General features: G+C 39.5%; 1 protein-coding gene across 1 annotated transcript in view; it reads right to left on the bottom strand.

The window, feature by feature from the left end:
- The window catches only part of NUP205 (nucleoporin 205), a 51798-nt gene extending 33889 nt beyond the window's left edge, over nt 1–17909 (bottom strand). The window contains exons 1-10 of the mRNA XM_086470551.1: nt 17882–17909; nt 13778–13920; nt 12583–12754; nt 11465–11609; nt 8963–9122; nt 6759–6987; nt 6429–6593; nt 5478–5653; nt 2313–2429; nt 611–748 (exon numbers count right to left, since the gene is read on the bottom strand). Of these exons, the coding sequence (XP_086326677.1) occupies nt 611–748; nt 2313–2429; nt 5478–5653; nt 6429–6593; nt 6759–6987; nt 8963–9122; nt 11465–11609; nt 12583–12754; nt 13778–13920; nt 17882–17909 (1473 nt within the window). The remainder of the gene's footprint in view (nt 1–610; nt 749–2312; nt 2430–5477; nt 5654–6428; nt 6594–6758; nt 6988–8962; nt 9123–11464; nt 11610–12582; nt 12755–13777; nt 13921–17881) is intronic.
- Nucleotides 17910–18611: the final 702 nt, after the last annotated feature.

Genomic DNA, 18611 nt, shown 5'->3' with positions numbered 1-18611 from the left:
GCACTGGGTTTTGTCTAACACTGCACAGTCCTTCAAGAAGCACTGAAGGCTGACAGCATCCCAGGTTTCTAAAGAGTTTTGGAACATCTGCTTCATCCATTTAGATTGATTCTGCATTCTAATTTTAAATTCTGTCCCTCATGGGCTACAACTTCTGGGCTTTAAATAATTACAATATTCCTTAAGGATTTTTACCCACAAAATACTACCAACTACTGTTATTGAAGTTTTTTTTATAGTTAAGGAATGTAACTTCTCAGTTACATCAAGAAGGTATGTAGAGGTTATCAGACAAAACACAAGAGCACTGTTACCAGAAATCATCTAGCGACTGTAACAAAATCAAACTTAAACAAAATTTTCAAAGAGCTTTGTTAGGACTGTTCCTTACTAAGTTTGTTGATAACCACAAATGACTGGCTGTAGCTCGTTTTAGAGCAAGCAACAATAACCATGTCATGCAGAGCAAGACACGTGCAGATAAGCCACTGATAAACTGTAATGTCTTCTTAAAGGCTAGCTCTAATAAGGATCCAAAAAACTTTGTTGCCTGGTTTTTTACTACTTTAATTTCAAGTTACTAGTAACTACTCAAGAAAATCTAGATAACCTGGCGCTGAGGGGGTCGCTGATGAGCTACTCCAAGGTAGGCCCCCATGATGGTAGATGTCTGCAAAGGCTCTGATGGACACCAGTATTCAAGGGCAAGTTCCAGATTAAAGGGGTCTTTCCTGTACAATTCAGCAATCTATCAGAGAAAGGAAGATGTTAGAAAAGTATCAACTGTATAAAGAAAAGACAATTACTTTAACAATAAGCACCATTTCTAGATAAGCTAAACACATCTGAGATGTAAAGCATCCCACGGCTGCTGATCCATTCCTTAAAACTCTCTGAAAATGACAGCTTCTAAATAGCAATATCAGAACAAATGACAGCCAGAGAAATTCGAAATGCACGCATAAAGTGAAACTTTCATAACTTTCTAATTATTATAGATCAAATCACTGCTAAGAAAACAGCGTCATTTCTCCTCAAATAACCACCTATGTACCTTGATATACTAACTTAAAAACAAGATAGCCAGCATCACAACTAGAAATCTTACCCAATACCTGAATATAAAGATATCTCAAAGCGATTTTTCCTTTCTAGTTCTTTATTTAAGTTTGGAATATATCTCAGAGCTACTTAAGAAAGCATTTCACTACAAATTTTCCTGTTAATGTCCTATAACCTAAAGGACTGCTTTTGGAAAAGACAAGTAATCCCGACATTAAAGACTGCTGCATTGAAAATTGCATACTTGTACATTTTCATGCTAAATAAGGGGAAACATACAAGATTTTTATTTATTCAAGAACAGAAAATACAATATGCACCAGTTCAGTACATAAATCTGTTTTCTGACGTGGTTTTGTTTTTGTTTTTTTTTAAAGTGCAGTTAGGTAACCTTAATAACTAATATTTAAATAAACAGATTTATTTACATTTTCTTTCAATTTTATTTTATTTCCATTTTCTTTCTTTTATGAAAAAAATATAACAGAAAAATCTTTCTTTTAAACGTATGCTTGTGGTCAAAATTCTACTGAAATTAGGGAATTTGTAACTCCAGCAGCCTTAATGGGGTCACCTTGCCTAGCCTACTCTACAGCAAATACAGAACAGTCTTCCAAAATTCTCATTACAAATACATCAACACATGAAAATTATTTAAACATTTCAATTCTTTATCAGAATGACTGTCAATAGTGGGTAAAAACCACTAAAACCTAGTTATAGTTTACCCACAGTAAATAGGGAGAAATTTGAAGACTCACAGAAACATGAGACACTTTGTAAACATTAAGGTCTAGATACACAAAGGTGTTCCATTCCAAAGAACTTCCATGCATTTATCCAGATCTCAACGCCAGTGATAGCCTGTAGTCTTAAAATTCCTAGTTCTAAGTTATGTTAAAATAAGACGGCTTAAGATAATCTCATAATATTTTAAATTTTAGATATTTAAATATTGCGTAAAATAAGTTTAACTCAAGAATTCTTCAAACGTAAGAAACAATGCATTATTTACTTACTAAACAAAAATTAAATGACAATTCATTAACATCAGAAGCCAAGGCAGTAAATTAATTCCTTTATATGAAAAGTTACAGGAAGTGTCTATATTTCAGAAAAAAAAAATCCCTCTAATTCAAAAGGGGAAAGATCCAGCACTGTATGTTATCACTCAGCTATGGGTTTTTGGATGAAGGAGGAAAGTCACAACCACCTTTTGCCACAGTAACTTAAAAGAAAATATGGCTTACTAAAAGCATTAAATGCTCCAGATCTCTCCGAAGGGAAATAGGTGGATCATTACCCATCTGAATACTCATGTGGATCATGCGAGCATCTTCATCAGCACGGTTTCTCAGCTGTTTCACCTACATGATTTATGAAGTGGAGAAAAACACTGGTCTATACTTAGCTAAGAATGAAACAGAACAGAAATAACAGAATTTTCTAAACAGCTCACTAAAAACTAAGAAAGGAAATGAATTTGCACATACATGACAATATGTAAGTTGTTTTTTTTTTTTTAATCCCCTGCCCCCCCAAGAGCTTACATCCAAAGATTTATTCAATCACTTTCTTACTGCCAAGGCCCTCACTTCATTGCAAAAGCCCTGAGTTTATACCATGGGAGTTTTTCGCAACTGGCTTCACCAGATCCTCTGGTTTGGCCCCAAAAGGTGGATCCTTTTCCTCTTTTTACTTCAAAAGCTAGATGGGTCAGCTTCAAACAAAGAAAGTTATACCATTATCACCACAAGGACTGACTAAAAAGAAACAGAAAACACTGTAAAATAATGTTTTCTGTATACAGATCTGTGGATTGCACCTTTCTTACCCATTTAAGGCTAATTCTATTTACAGCTACTTTATGTTTTGCAAAGTTTCAGGTTGATATAACTACTTTGAACCCAGTCTGTCGCAACTAAAACTATTACCACATGTCAATAAATACAAGAGCAGGGAGAAGAGAGAAAGGAAGGGAAGAGCAACTGCAGCAATTAAAAATAAAAGCCGTTTAATCACTATCCTCAAATTCTTTATGTTGAAAACACTAACTACTAAACAAAAAACAGCTGACATTTAATTTTAAAGTCAAAAAGCCTTTGACAAAACACCCCACCAGAGGCTTATAGAAAGCAAATAGCCATGAGATGAAAAGTTAAGTTTTGTTTAATATTAAGCAGACACTGAGGAACAAGAAACAGAAATAAGCAACCAATTCAACACACCAAAAATTAAAACATGGTGATGGTCAGTAGAGACCAGTTCATGGTCTATAATATATCTTAATTTGCAAAATTAAATGAGCAGCAAAATAATTGTGTCTCATCAAGAAAAAACAGTTAAAAACCAGAAATAACTGTGGAAAGGATCAGAGCAAACTAGCCAAATTATTATACTAACAGAATTAACACAAGGACAAAATTGAGTGTTGATAAATTAAATAATGAATAATCTGAACTACTAAAGCTAATTATTGAGTTCTGAATGTAATGCAGTCAACAAAAAGATTTACCCAAATCATCACTGGCAAGCAGCATAGTGTTAAGATTATACAGAAGAGCTAAATAAAATGCTGACTTACAGATTTACATAAAACTGCAAAGGTTATATATATATAAATCCTGCAAAGCAGACACTTCTCTCTACCTAAAATTTGAGGTTAAGTAGAAATAGCTGAGTACATAAGCCAACGACTAACAGCAGTTAAGACAAAAAATTCCCTTGTAGGGCTCTATCCCAATTGTCTGCTAACAAAGTCTTTCCTGTAAAACAACTAGTACTGGCCTCTACCAAACTAGAATACAAGTCAACAGTTAGATTTTTGCTTATATCCTGTATTACAAAATCCTACTTGTAATGAAAATTATCCCTCTTCACCTTTAGGCACCAGCTACAACCAACTGCAGATCTGAACCAAAGCAAAAAAATTGAGATGGAACAGAAATACTCTTCCCAGAGATAAAGCCTCCAATTCCATAATGCAATGAAGATGAGAGATGTACCAACAAACTAACCAACAGCCTTGGGATTTTCAGGCAGTTCTGTGGATACAGGAGGCACAGTCACATCTATTTTAAATCTACTAAGGCAGCAACCTTAGCCTGGGTCTCCAGCTCTTCCACCTTCATTCAAATATCCACCTTAAATCTCTTTCATAAAAACAGGTATCATTACAGGAAGACATTTCATCTTTTGTAAAGGAACACCATCCAATGAAGAACTGCCTCATAAAAAAGTTCCCAGTTCCAAACCTGTTTGCACTTGATTGTTTAAGGAACTTCTATAAAATAGACCTCACATACTCCTCATATATTCAAAAGATTCCTAAGGGCTACTGCGTCCGTATTTCACAATGCATGGAGCCTTCAAAGGATGTCCAAAGCCCGTTAACAGGATGGTAAGTGCTGTATGCAGGCAGCCATAGCAGCAGAAATATAGCTGTAAAGTTATGAATATGAACTTGTTTGAACTGACATTATACCCGTTCTATGGATATTCTGCGGCTTAAAAAGACAGCTTGAGAAAACAAAACAAGATGCAACACCAACAGATTGTAAATAAATTAGGATTAAACCTAAAAGCTGTCTACAACATGTTTATATATGCCCTCAAAGAGTCTTAAGGCTGAAATATTGTTTCTCCTGCCAATATTGTTCGTATTCTGTGAGGTTACAATGAACAAAATACATTTTTAAATCCTCATTTTTGCACACAGAAAAAACTAATTATTTGGCAGTTCCAACTACAGCTCAACACAATGATGGTCACAAAATAAAGCCTCCATCAATTAAACAAAAGCATTTTCATATAATTTTAATTTTCCGTGTCTAGATACAAGATCTTGCACAAATGAAACTCTTGTAATTGGTTCAAACTTTTTTTTAAAACCCTTTTGCAGCATTTCTGCTGTTATAGTGAAAACATCTGCTCATTTTCCCAACAATTGATACTACTGAAAAAGCAGAATCCCTCCCTTAAATATGGAAATGATCAATAGTAAAAGAATAAATTAAAAACGAGAGAAAAAAAAACATAAGTTAACTTAGGTTACAATACTGTCTGTATCAAAAGAAAATAAAAAAACACCAACAAAAAAACAATACCCACATACACTGCCATCAATTTCAGCACTCATTTAAATTTTAATCATGTAAACCAAAACAAAACCACTAACACCACAAAAGCTTGCTTTGCAAGTCTCACCACACTAAAGTGTTTCAAAAAAATGTTAGTTCAGTGTGGAAAACAAACCCCCAAACCATATGGGCTCCATAAAGTCAACAAGTTTTCTGAGCTGCAGCACCTCAAGCTGAGGGGTCATATCTGAATCTCTACGCTACCTGTCCTAATGTTAGAAATACAGAAGAGGTGCCTACGTTTCTCAAGAACTGCTATTCACACAAACAACTTACTTTCATCGGCATGAGGGCAAGGAAGTCTGTGACAAGGTTATGAATTTTGCGAATATAAAATTCCTCCTGGTAGAAATTTTCAGACCCCACAACAGATTCAGTCAGGAAGAGGAAGACATTATCAGCAACCGCTAGCTCTGCCATTGCTTCATCTGCCTCAGTAAATTCCGCAAGAGCTGGGCAACCAAAATCACAAGAGGGGAAAAAAACAAATTACAATTATCTGTTACCAAATTAAACATATTTCAGAATACCCAGCTGACATGCAAATCGACATGCTTCTATCAACGATGTTTTTTCTACCGTACAGGAAAACAGTAGACAGGAAAAGACAAGTTAGTGTTGGGTGATGATTTCAACTTTCTTCTTTGGTAAGTGTGAAAGTGCATAATCCATTTACCCAATCAAATCTGAGGCTGCGAACAAAGAATCACAAGCCAATCTTATCTTAACATTAATTATAATGATTCCACTTTCTTTAATAGATATTCTGGAGTAAACTCAATTCTGACCTAGTACGGAGCCTGGAAACCTTGTGAAGTACAGAGAAAAAAAAAAAAAAAAATAGATTTGTCCTCAAGATACTGAAGTTTAACATTTAGAGATGTAAAGTCACAAGCATGAATCTATTCTTAATTAAGTGTTCAAAGGATACTAAAGCTGCTAAAATGCAATCTTTCACATTTTCCAATGCATTAAAATCTTTCACTTCAAAGATACACTACGCGATATTACTGCCTAATATCTAATTATTTCTAAATCTGCGCACATTTCAGAGCAATTCAATTCTTGACAACTAAACTCACACACCAAGAAAGCTTTAGAGTGTCAACGGTAATTTTATCATAAAGGTAAATACTAACACTTCAAAAAGGTAACAGACACTTTGACTCACACCACTTGCGAGCTCTGAATACTGATGTGCAGCAACTGCACATCAGGGCAATTTACCTGTCACATCGGACAATTGGGATATTCCTCGTAATGCCAGCGCCCAGGCTAATCTAACAGTAGCTTGCAGGCCTGGTAATTTCCAAGGCTGAGACTCCTGAAGACGGGTGTGTATTGTTGCTATATACTGTCTTTCTGCTAGCAGAGGGAGCCGGTGCATCAAATCTTGAAGAACAACAAAAACGAACACAACACCAACACCCAGTAAATGAATATGAAAGCAAACACGCAAAATCCTACCAATTTATTACTGATCAACAACAAAATTGGTTAAACAACAATTTACCCACTTGCACAACATAGCCTCTTTGGGAAACGGGCCAGTGTTACCTTCACGATCCTCTGAGCCTTGTTCCAGAAAGCTGACATCAAAGCAGTAAAGGAGAGCCATGAGAAGAGACAAGTTCACGCTGTCCAATGAGCCATCGGCTTCCACTGTTACTTTATCCAGGTAACTTATGAGAATTAGAGTGTCATCCTTAGTCAGTGGTGACTGGCAGGTCCAGACAAACAGACTTTCAGCCAAGGACTGTCGGCATTCTTTAATGAGGTCAGAAACCTTTAAAAGAAAAACCAAATAAAAAACAGTGAATATAAATATTCTGGCAACGTGTACAATTTGCCCTTCTCTGTCAATCAGTATGACTAGGTTAAGTTAAAAATTACTCTAAAGACAGCAGCTACAGAAAATGTTAGAGGGTTTTAACTGCTAAACAACAAAAAGCACACTTCCGCTTGTTCAATGCATTCCTATTCCCATGTATTTCATGTGAAGTGTGGGTAGATATCCTGGAATATGACCACATGCAAACCAGTATCTCTGTCAAGGCCAGGCGACATGAATCTACATAGAACTTTTGTAGCTGCAAACATATCACACAAAAGCCACATTTCCTGTCTCGAATGCACAACTGCACTGGCAGTTATATCAAGATAAGGTAAGTCTTCCCCTTGCCCCCAAAAAGACGTCCTCAACTGACTACACAAACCCCTAACTTTTAAGACATTGAGAAATATGAAAGACATTTAAAATTAGAACTTCCTGCCCCGAGACAAAATATTCATATCAACTTTAGAATATAAACATAAATTAATTCTACCATCCCCTAATACATATGGAACAAACACAATGCCCAATAAAGGGTACCAAGCATTTTCATCCTAAAAATTTTTTTTCTTTTTATTTGGCAAACTATTGCATGCTCTGATACAATTAAATACAATGGCTCTTGAAAACAAATTCTCTTTTTTTCTAACAGTTACACCAAAAGTTACCTGTTTTCAAACAAGGACAAACATTTGTTTCATTTGTCAACTCCATTTCTCCCCCCAAGCTGAGTCTTAATTGCTTTAAGTCTTACAAAAACCATAGAAGCTAAAAACAACTCCACACCTTAAAAAAATAAAAAGCCACTAATGGCCTTTCAAAATGGTCTTTGTAAAACTGTATTTTATTTAGCTAAAATACGAGCTTCTAATAACATTCTTGCCCTATATCCATTGTACCTGGTTAAATAAACAAAAAAGAACTGTAAGTATTCTCTCTCCAGTAAAATCACAAGCATGGTGATAAAGAGGAAAAACTTTTCAACATTTAACACAGCAAGAGTTTTGCGCACAGATTCCAGCAGAATAATGGTTCTAATGAATAGAGGGAAATATGGTAGTTCACCTAAAAAGGAGAAAGAAAACCAAACCTTCTAACACTAAGGGTTAAATCAATTTTAAAGTAAAAATAAGTTAAAGTAAGTAATTTATGGTAAATCAGAAGGACATTCTTTGTGTAATTTCTAGATTAATAGCAAAAGTGTAAAACTTGTGGAAAAGTGGAAAACAAACTGACCAATTACAACATAGAATAATATTTAGACAGATGACTCATTAGAAAGAGGATCAGAAATTAAAATAATAATGTTTAAAATCTTCCTACTGGAAACACACTTTGCAGTTACTCACAGTCCCAAGGATTACAAACATAAAAACTCATTTTCAACCAATTCTCACTTTACTATGAGAAACACTTCTGTTCATATTAACAAAAACAAATGACTAAAAAGAGCATTATTTGCCTGACAGGACTTGTTTTCAATTTGTTTTAATAATTCGTGAATTTTACTTTGCTATTTTTATTTCAGTAGTGCCGATAATGGTGGTGTTGATAACGGTAGTGCTGAAAGCAGATTATTTACTACACGGTCTTTAGAATACAATTGCAAATATAAAATATAACACGTAGTGCAAATATTAGGCTTACTTTCTTACTGTCTTTGATTACACTTCACTAAAAATAAGGTATACCCTAGCATCAGGGAGCAACAGCAAACAAACACAGGAAGTAATCTGGATCCCACACTGATATAGCACAAGCTGTAGAGTAGTTCCTGTGATTCCCTCAGACAGTAACAGAGCTTGCAAAGCTAGATAATACCAAAAAAAAAAAAGTTTTAAAAAAAAATCATTATCTCTTGGCAGTCTAACTGTATTTTAATCTGTGCAGGAATTCAGAAGAATATTCACACGCAGTGAATGTTTACCTCTTTGCGATGTTTCTCGCTGCCCAATCCTCGCTCCTTCTGGAGTTTATCAAATTCATTGTTCAAATCAATTTGAGACACAAGAGTGAGGATCTTCTGAGTCAAACCTTGCTCCATTAGGTCATCTGTAAAGCGTGTTGTCATGGACATTAACTCTTGACTATAATGGAAAGAATGTAAATTTAACAATTAATCATACCATTCCCGGTCATAGAGGAAGACTAAAATAATGAATCCCATCAAATGTATTTGCTGAGAGAAAACGTACAAATACACTATATACATAAAGTAACTAAATGTGCATCACTAATCAGTAAGCGGTGCCCTCTCAAAACATTATGCTGAATGGGTACAAAGTCGTCAGGTAACTGTAGGTTCAAGAACATGCAATATGAGAATACAACATGGATCAGCTAGTTAAGATTTCTATCAAAAGGAAAAAGTACTACACATAACATGCAACTCACAAGCTCGCAGTCTCTTTGCTACTAGTCAATGCAATCGTCCAATTACATACACGCTACTGAAGTGGTGGAGCTAGTTCTAAAGTAATCACATATTTTATGTTTCAGAATTTATATCTACACTAGAATGCATCTCCTAAACTTTTTCTAGTCAAGCAATCACTGTGCATTGGAAGTTTACAGTGCATACCATTTCCTTTATAAAGTCGAAAAATGTTAGCATATTACATTCATCAGCAGATAGTGCCTCCATTTTAAGTAAATGCAGGAGCACAACTCTCTGTTTTGGAGGACACAGGAAGTCAGAACACAGCAAGTGCAGAAACCCAGTCTCAGAAATACTGAGTAATCATCACTAGTTAGAGCAACACCGACTGGGAGCCTGTCTGAAGCAAAACACTGCCAAAAGGTGAAACAGCATGAAAGAACTGAAAGTAAAATGGATATCCTTATCATAGAATCATTAAGGTTGGAACAGACCTCTGAGATCAAGTCCAACCATTGACCTAATACCACCATGCCCACTAAACCATGTCCCGAAGTGCCACATCTACACATTTTTTTAATGCCTCCAGGGACCATGACTCCACCACCTCCCTGGGCCAATGCTTGGCCACTCTTCTGGTAAAGAAATTTTTCCTAATGTTTAACCTAAACCTCCCCAGCACAAGTTGAGGCCATTTCCTCTTGTCCTATCACTTGTTACTTGGGAGAAGAGACCGACCCCCACCTCACTACAACCTCCTTTCAGGTAGTTGTAGAAAGAGATAGGTCTCCCCCTCAGCCTCCTCCAGACTAAACAACCTCAGTTCCCTCAGCTGCTCCTCACAAGACCTGTTCTCCAGACCCTTCACCAGCTTCACTGTGCCTGTTTGTACACACTCCAGCACCTCAATATCCTTGTTGTGGTGAGGGGCCCAAAACTGCACACAGTATTTGAGATGCGGCCTCACCAGTGCCAAGTACAGGGGCACGATCACTTCCCTACCCCTGCTGGCCACACTATTGCTGATACAGGCCAGGGTGCTGTTGGCCTTCTTGGCCACCTGGGCACACTGCTGGCTCACGTTCAGCCAGCTGTCGACCAGCACCCCCAGGTCCTTTTCCGCCAGGCAGCGTTAGAGCCACTCACCCCCAAGCCCGTAGCACTGCATGGGGTTGTTGTGACCCAAGTGCAGGACCCAGCACTTGGCCTTGTTAAACCTTATACAGTTGGCCTTGGCCCATCAATCCAGCCTGTCCAGATCCCTCTGCAGAGCCTTCCTACCCTCAAGCAGATCAACACTCCCACCCAATTTAGTGACATCTGCAAACTCACTGAGGGAGCAACTCAATCCCCTCATCCAGATCATCGATAAAGATGTTAAACAAGACTGGACCCAACACTGAGCCCTGAGGGACATTGCTTGTGACTGGCCGCCAGCTGGATTTAACTCCATTCACCACAACTCTCTGGGCTTGGCCATCCAGCCAGTTTCTAATCCAGCTTAGAGTGCACTTGTCTAGGCCATGAGCTGCCAGCTTTCTTAGGAGAATGCTGTGGGAGACAGCGTCAAAGGCTTTACTAAAGTCCAGGTAGATGACAATCACAGCCTTTCCCTCATCAACTGGTCATAGAAGGAGATCAGGTTGGTCAAGCAGGACCTGCCCTTCATGAATCCACACTGGCTGGGTCTGAGTCCCTGGTTGTCCTGCACATGCCATGTGAGCGCCCTCAAGATGAACCGCTCCATAATCTTCCTCGGTACCAAGGTCAGGCTGACAGGCCTGCAGTTCCCCAGATCCTCCTTCCGGCCCTTCTTATAGATAGGCGTCACATTGGCAAGTCTCCAATCATCTGGGATCTCAAATAATTATAATCCAATAAAAATACATCTAAGAAAAAAGGTATATTATGCTCAAAAAACAAACATGAAAGCAGCTGCATCAGGTTATGAGAAACAAACAAATTTGAGAATATTCGTATCCTCTTGAGTCTAATTAGGCCTAAATACACTCAAAGCAAAGAGCTTTGATCAGCTCATTCCCTAATACAGACCTGAGTTCCAATGTCCACGTCTTGCCTTGGCGTGACTGGATGAGGGTTCGTAGTGAATTGGCAATGCATCTTTTTCCATCCCAGTACAACAGAACAGCCACTAGACCTCTTGTAAGGCCGGGAAAATGAGGTTGCTGGTGTTCTCCTGTTGAATGAAAATGCACAGAATAGTCAGAGGAAGTTGAATACACACATTTCGGTAACAGCTCCATGTTTGTATTTCAAACTGAAACACAAGTGTAGCCTTCAAAGCAACCGTGGTTACTCACTATCGCTTTCATTTGTTTCAGCCACTTAAAAGAAATCACAGATATTTTGGGTGCTATTATTAACATTGATATTCAGCTATTAAAACATCCAAAAATTTAAAACAAATAGAAGTGCAAGTCCATAAATATCCTAGTCCAAATGGTATTTGCAGCTGATATCTACCCATCTTAATAATCAATTCAAGCTGATTATCAGCAAAGTATCTTTTCTTTATTCAAAACTAAATTTTCTGTCTGAACTTACATCAAAAACTCAAGTTCAAAATAGAAAGCGAGCTTGACTTGAAGATGGCTTTCCAAAGGCAACAAATTCGCAAGCTATTCCCTTAATGAATTTTTAAAAAGCTAATGATGAACAGTAGCTAGTAATGATAACTAACAATTATATCTTAATAACTCTGAAATCAATTTTCTACATGCAAAGCATGTGTCACTTTCCAGAATACTTCTCTTACTAATCACTTACTAGATTATGATGCAAACGGACTCACATATCAATGTATAACTAATACATAATTTGAAGAACCAACATTTATTACACTGCGTCATGGAAAAACTCTCAATCAATTAATTTTCAACTATTTTTAAACTCAGTGACAGAAAAAGTAAATCATAAAAACCCCTCAAATTATTTCCCTTTTTGCAATAGCTGCACAAAATACGAACATTAAGGTTCAGCACACTGTTATTGTATTATATCACAGTGACAGCAGATTTCTTTTTAAGAACATTCTACGTTAGGAAGCTAAGGCCTTGACTGAACCATGCATTCATATTTAGCATACACTTAAATAAGAAGGCCCTATTTAAGTTGTATTTCTACAGCTCGTAAATACTTTCCCTTCTCACCAGCTAGAAGGAGCTCAACAGCTGCCAATTCTCCAATATCAAAGAGGTCACTGAGGATAAAGGCTTCTCTGATGAGTTGCTCTGGCAAAAGCCTAGTTCCCTGCTGACCCTGGATAGCAACCCCTTCTGTACTCGCTTTCTGAATTTTCTCATGCTGCTGAACATTCTTTGGCTGCAAGAGAAACAAGCATCGGAAGTTATTAAAAATGGCAAGACCAAATACTGAATAAAGTTTTACACAGTAATCCTTCCTCGCAAACACAGTTCTGACAAGTTAGGTTCTCACCACAAAAACAAAGGCAGTGTTTTTAAACACAGAGATAGTAAAGGCATCCTAAAAATGCTTCACACTTGCAGAGCAACGGCCTCTTTGTGGGAATGCACCAAAAATAATCTTTCACAATCAGCGCTGACATTCAGTTTACTCAGAATAATGGAGATTTAAAGTAAATTTTGATACAATTCTCAACAGCAATAGGTATCGGCTCAATGAAAGATATTGGTGTTTTTGATCAAAACTGCTGCATTACTCCAAAGCACTGTTCTCTACATCATTCTTTTTTCCATTAAACCCAGATGCTAAAAATATACTGACGAAACCCTACAGGTGACTGTTAAATTTTCTGACCTATCAGTTTAAAAAGCCATAGACTATCGCAGAAGTGACACCACTGAAAGAAGACATATTTCTAGTTGCTACCTTGTGATCCACCAGCCTAGAAACGGTGAGTTTTTCCACATCATCTCACACTCCTAACAAGACACATTCTATATTTTGTACATTCATGTGTTCACCTGTTCTGTGTGTTCATTAACCTGACTGAAGCATGAGCATAGACTAAAACCAGACAAAATAGTTTTATGCTTTATCTCAGACAGACAAGAGTAGAGAAAAAAAGCTAATACTTGACTGATGGATCACTGGATACTTTTACTATTCCTTTCAAAACAACTTTCAAATAATGAGAGGAAAAAAAATGTGTTATAGATCAAATTATCCTGTACAAGACACAAAATAATATGTATTATTCAAGCTCTTTGTATTCTTACAGCAGAACAACATTGCTACAACACATTTGTGTTACGTAGAATGAAAAGAACAGTCAGGGCTGACATGATATGTAATAGAACAGTACATGACAAAGTAAATCATCAGCTCTCCAACTCATTCCACAAGACAGCATTAGTCCAGTACCGGATTTCTGAAGAGAGAAATGAAGTCAGATTTGTGTTTCTTTAGAACTTGGTCGAGGCGATGAATAGCTTCAGGTTGCCTTTTCCAAATGGCATTCATTACAGTCTGCCATATGTCCTTATATGGACCCCACAAGCTGGCAGCTAAAAGAAATAAAACAAGGTATTTGAAATGGAGAAAGAAGGAAAACAATTTTTTATACACTATTTTCAATAAGTAGACTTTTTTAACCTACTGTTATTCTCAGCTTGACAGTATGGCCCATTATGCCCACCAAGCAAAGCCTATCTTCCTTCCTTAAGGCACAAAAGAAATAACACCCATGGTCTCATACAAAACCTAATTGCACTTAGGGAGCCAGAGAAGCAGAAAAGATGATGTATGCCGCTAAGTTCTGGGGCTGAAAGTCATCTTATAAGGATATTTGATTCAAGCTCTGTAATCTGTCATCCTTACATGCCTAAGACATTCCATCCACTTCGGTAAGATTAAAGGATAACGAAGAAATGGACAGAAGACCTTGAATTTGAATGTAACTCAGCAAGGCAGGCTTCCCTCTTTTCATTTTTGACAGAAAAATCCAAAACAAAGAAATACCTAAAATATAAAGGACTGAAAATAAACAGTAGTGCTAATAGAATCTGTCATGTCATGGCATTGGTCTGTGTAGAATAAAATAAACAAGAAATCAAAAATGTTAAGATTAAAGGCATAAAATCATAAGCCTAAGGACACTTTCTTTCACATTTACTCATCTTTCTCATTTTAATTTAAAAAATAAATACAAGTACTTTTGATCCCGAAGACACATTTGCTGCTAACATTCTGTACAACAGCTTCATAAGGATATAAATTCCCTTTACCAGAAATACACAGATCAATATAAATAATTACCTGCCTATGTTTAGAAAAGATCAGATATTTCTGGAAGCTAGCAAGCACAAATATATTATTTAAGAGAAGTCCAACCCTACTCTAGAAAGACAATCTCTCCTTTTCCTCAACACTGAAAAAATGTTTTCTTTGCATATTCCAAATCTGAAGTTAGTACTACAGATGAATGATCTCTTCCTCACTAGAAGCAAATGCAGAGGCAACATTTTATCTTCACATAGCTTGTTCTGACCAGCTCTAAACTCTTAAGTAAACCTGACTAGGTGCATCAAAGTCAAACATATCCACACCTCACCTTGACCAGGCTGCTTACGTTAAGACAGCAAGCAAAAGGTAGCTACTCTGACGTGAAGATGCCCCTCAAAGTAATGCAAAATGCTACATGAATGCCCTGAATAAGGCAGCATAAGTCAAGTTGAAGTGCAGCGAGCGAGCATAGAGACAAGAGGAGCAGGTCTCAGAGCAAGACCACTGGTTTCAGTTTTACCATTACCTAAGGTGTCTTGGAAGCAGCAAAACAAGTATAACTCTGTCAGTTTTATTCGGTTGCAAAGGAAGAAACCACACAAAAAGCAGTATAAAACCAAAACAAACCCTCTCACCCCAAACTCAGCACTAACAAAAACTATTGTCGTTTACGAGGCAATTAGCAGTGCCAGTAGAGCTGTATCTGAGAGGACAGCCTGTAAAAAATAAATCCTCTGTCCTTTTTAAGCATCAAAGTGTTTTAGTCATACAGTGTTACCCCTGCCTAGACAAATTAACTAAAAATAGCTACTGTTGGATGAATAATTTCACACTCCAGACTGCAAGTGGCTCTCCCACAAAACTTCAGAGTTCAGATTTACTTCCACTCAAAACAGTCTTTTCATTCTTATTAAATTACCAAGACCAATAAACACCAGCAGCAATCCACAGTGCCTGCCAAAAGCTGCTCAACTATTTACCTGACCCATTTGCTTGCTTTTGCCCCTAGAACATAACTGCTTTGCCCCAGACCAAATACATGTGCCATAAGGCATTAAAACAAATTAAGGATCTAACTCTTCTAACTGAAAACTAATCCAAAAAAAAGTTTATTTTCAGCAGAACCACACCTACAATCCAGTTTGCTCTGTGATGGCACAAGCTGTACCAGCACAAAGACAGAGTATTGCAGAGAAAGGAACAAGCAACTAGGATGGAAAAAAGGTTGGACTTCAGTGACCATGCTTTTTCCCACTCATGATGTTTCTATTATTATTACAGTTTTAGAAAGGCTGACCATCCCACCAGAGACAGCGAGGAAGGACAGGCTGGGTTGCTTCTTTTGGCAACAATAGCAGTTGACCTTTATGCCTGAACTTTTTGCCAAGTTATAAACTTAACCACACTATGTCTGTGCCCACAAACAATATACTATAACCTAAGGCAAAATCTTCGTTAGTTCTAGTACTACATCTCTTCAATTTTTATCTCATCTTTCATGTACAAAACTCCTTCTTCCCCCATTTTTTTTTTTAATTATAAGGCTACAGAATGTCTTGCTGTGTAATCTATACAATGAAGTGTAGTCTCCTTTGAACTACTCCAATTTTCACTTTAACAAAGTCACATTTCAAATGAAGGGTCTTTGCCTTATTACTGCTTTTCTGTGAGGGGGCAGGGATGTAATTGATTCAGTTTAAGCAAAATATCTTCTCTGTAAAATTTACTCCTTGCTTGACACAGGAATGGAGTCACTATGACATACACCATCTTAATTACAGACCTTTTGGCCATGCTCACATTTCAGTCACAGCTGCTTCTCACAGGGTCTCTATTCTCCCTGTATTAACCTAATGAAGCTCAATAACAGCAAATGCAACGTTTTGCACCTGAGACAGAATAACTCCATGCAACACTACAAGAGTGGGGACTAGGCGGCTAGAAATCAGCTTTACAGAAAAACACCCGGGTGCCCTGGCAGTCTGTCAGCAGCACATCCTCATAGCAAAAGCAGCCTCTACACACCAGGCTGTACTAACAGAATTGCAGGCACTAGGTGTAGTGAAGCGACTACTTAGGCATCTCTGAGAATCCTTCATTCCAGGGCTGTGTCCAGCTTTGTGCTGCCCAGAGCAGACACTGAAATAGCGAGCCAGAGAATAGGATGAATGAGCAGAGGCTGAAAGAACTGACCTTGTTTAGTCTTAAGAAAATAAGGCTAAAGAGGGATGGGACCTTCGTTGTCTTCAACTATTGAGTGGCACTATACACAGAAAACAGACAGAGGTGCCCCAGGAGATGATCAGCAACTGACACAAGCTGCAGTGCCAAAACTTTCAATTGGCCATCACGGAAAAAAAAAAAATACTGTGAGCGCAGTCATACATTGGAACAGAGACCCAGAGATGCCTCTGGGAGGATCTTCATCCTTATAAGTATTAAAAGCTAGCTTAGATAAGGCCCTAAACCACCTGATAGAGCTGGCCTTGCTTTAAGGGGACCAGATGACCTCCTAGGTTATTCTACAACCACCTAGTAACTCCATTTTGTATTAGATTTATTCCCCAGTTATATCGGGCAAGCGCTGCCTTCGTAACCCAAAACGGCTCCTTGTGACAGGCTCTGAAAGGACCACGGATGATCCTGACGCTCCTAATTCTTAGCAACACTCAGCGCAAGACAAACCGGCTCAACGTTTCCAGACTCCTTGTGTATCACAGAACAAAACCGAGGACGTATTTCTTGTTTGCCTCTTATTGCACACAGCATGAGGAGATAAGTGCAATGCAGAAGCGATGCTTAACCGCACGTCCACTGGGTTACCGCGGCCCTCTCGAACCAGGGTGGCCTTTGCTATCTCACGCCACCAGCTTCACGCGCTCCTTGCCAGGATCAGCCAGGCACGGCGGCAGCCCCGACCGCGGAGCTCCAGCACCAGCACCTTGGCGCTGCCTGAGCGCCCCGGTACCACCGCACGGGAGGAGGCCCCCACGGAGGCCGCTCTCGCCCCCTCCTGCCGCCACCACGACCCCCACAGCCCTGCCCGCCGCCCGCTCGCGCCGCGCCGCCTCCTCACGTCCGGCCTTCCCCGGGCCGCCTCCCGCGGCTCCGCGGGCTTTGAGGAGAGGCGCGGGGCCGGCGCACGCCGACCAGCTGGCGGGCGGGCAGCGGGGCAAACGGCGGGCTGCACCGCCGCGGAGGAGACGGCAGAACCGCGGCCGCGCGCTCAGGTTGCCTTCTTACCCGAATTTACCGCCAACGGCGCCGCCATCTTGGAGAGAGGGAGGTGCGATCGCGGCGCCGCCGCCCGAGGAAGGCCCGCCAGCACCCCGGGCTGCCCGCGGCGCCGCCGCCGCCTCCCGAGGAGCGGGACAGCGCCCCGCCGGCTCCTCCCGCCGCGGAGGGCGGGGAAGGGGTCCCACGGCTCCCCACTTTTCCGACTTTGGGGCAGCCCAGCTGGCGAAAGTTAACAAACAGCCGCTTGGGCGGCTGGGGCAGGGGCAGCCCGGAGCCGCGGGCCTTGCGCCGCCGGCTGACGGGAGTTGTAGGCGCAGAGGGGCGCGGAGCACCGGCTGGGTCTGGGGCCGGGTGTGCTCGGCTTTTGCTGGTCTAAAATGCAGATTGATAGTTGACCGTGTCAGTCGGGTTCGTGTTCAAACCTTTTGGAAGTGGCTGCGGGAAAGGGAGAGCACCGGGGCGCTGCGTTCCCGCGTTCCCTCCTCTGTTGTAAATGACACATCGCCCCTGTGCCGTTCAGTGCCTCTTTCCCCCCTTCCTCCTCCACACCTTGCCCAAGGGAGGCTTTCCTTTCAAGCCCTGCCCTGTAAGACACATTATATACATTGAATAAGGCCAAATGCCTGAAGTCAGACGCTGCACCGGGAGGCAAATTTATCAGAACGTGGTCGTTTTTTTTTTTTTGGGGGGGGGGGTCAGTTAAAAAAAAAAAAAAAAAAAAAAGTGCTACTACTCT

Source organism: Leptosomus discolor, chromosome 1, assembly GCF_034619465.1.
Source record: "Leptosomus discolor isolate bLepDis1 chromosome 1, bLepDis1.hap2, whole genome shotgun sequence".
NCBI classification, from domain to species: Eukaryota; Metazoa; Chordata; class Aves; order Leptosomiformes; family Leptosomidae; genus Leptosomus; species Leptosomus discolor.
Note: the sequence above shows the minus strand (reverse complement) of the source record. Positions and strands in the feature narration are given on the sequence as shown.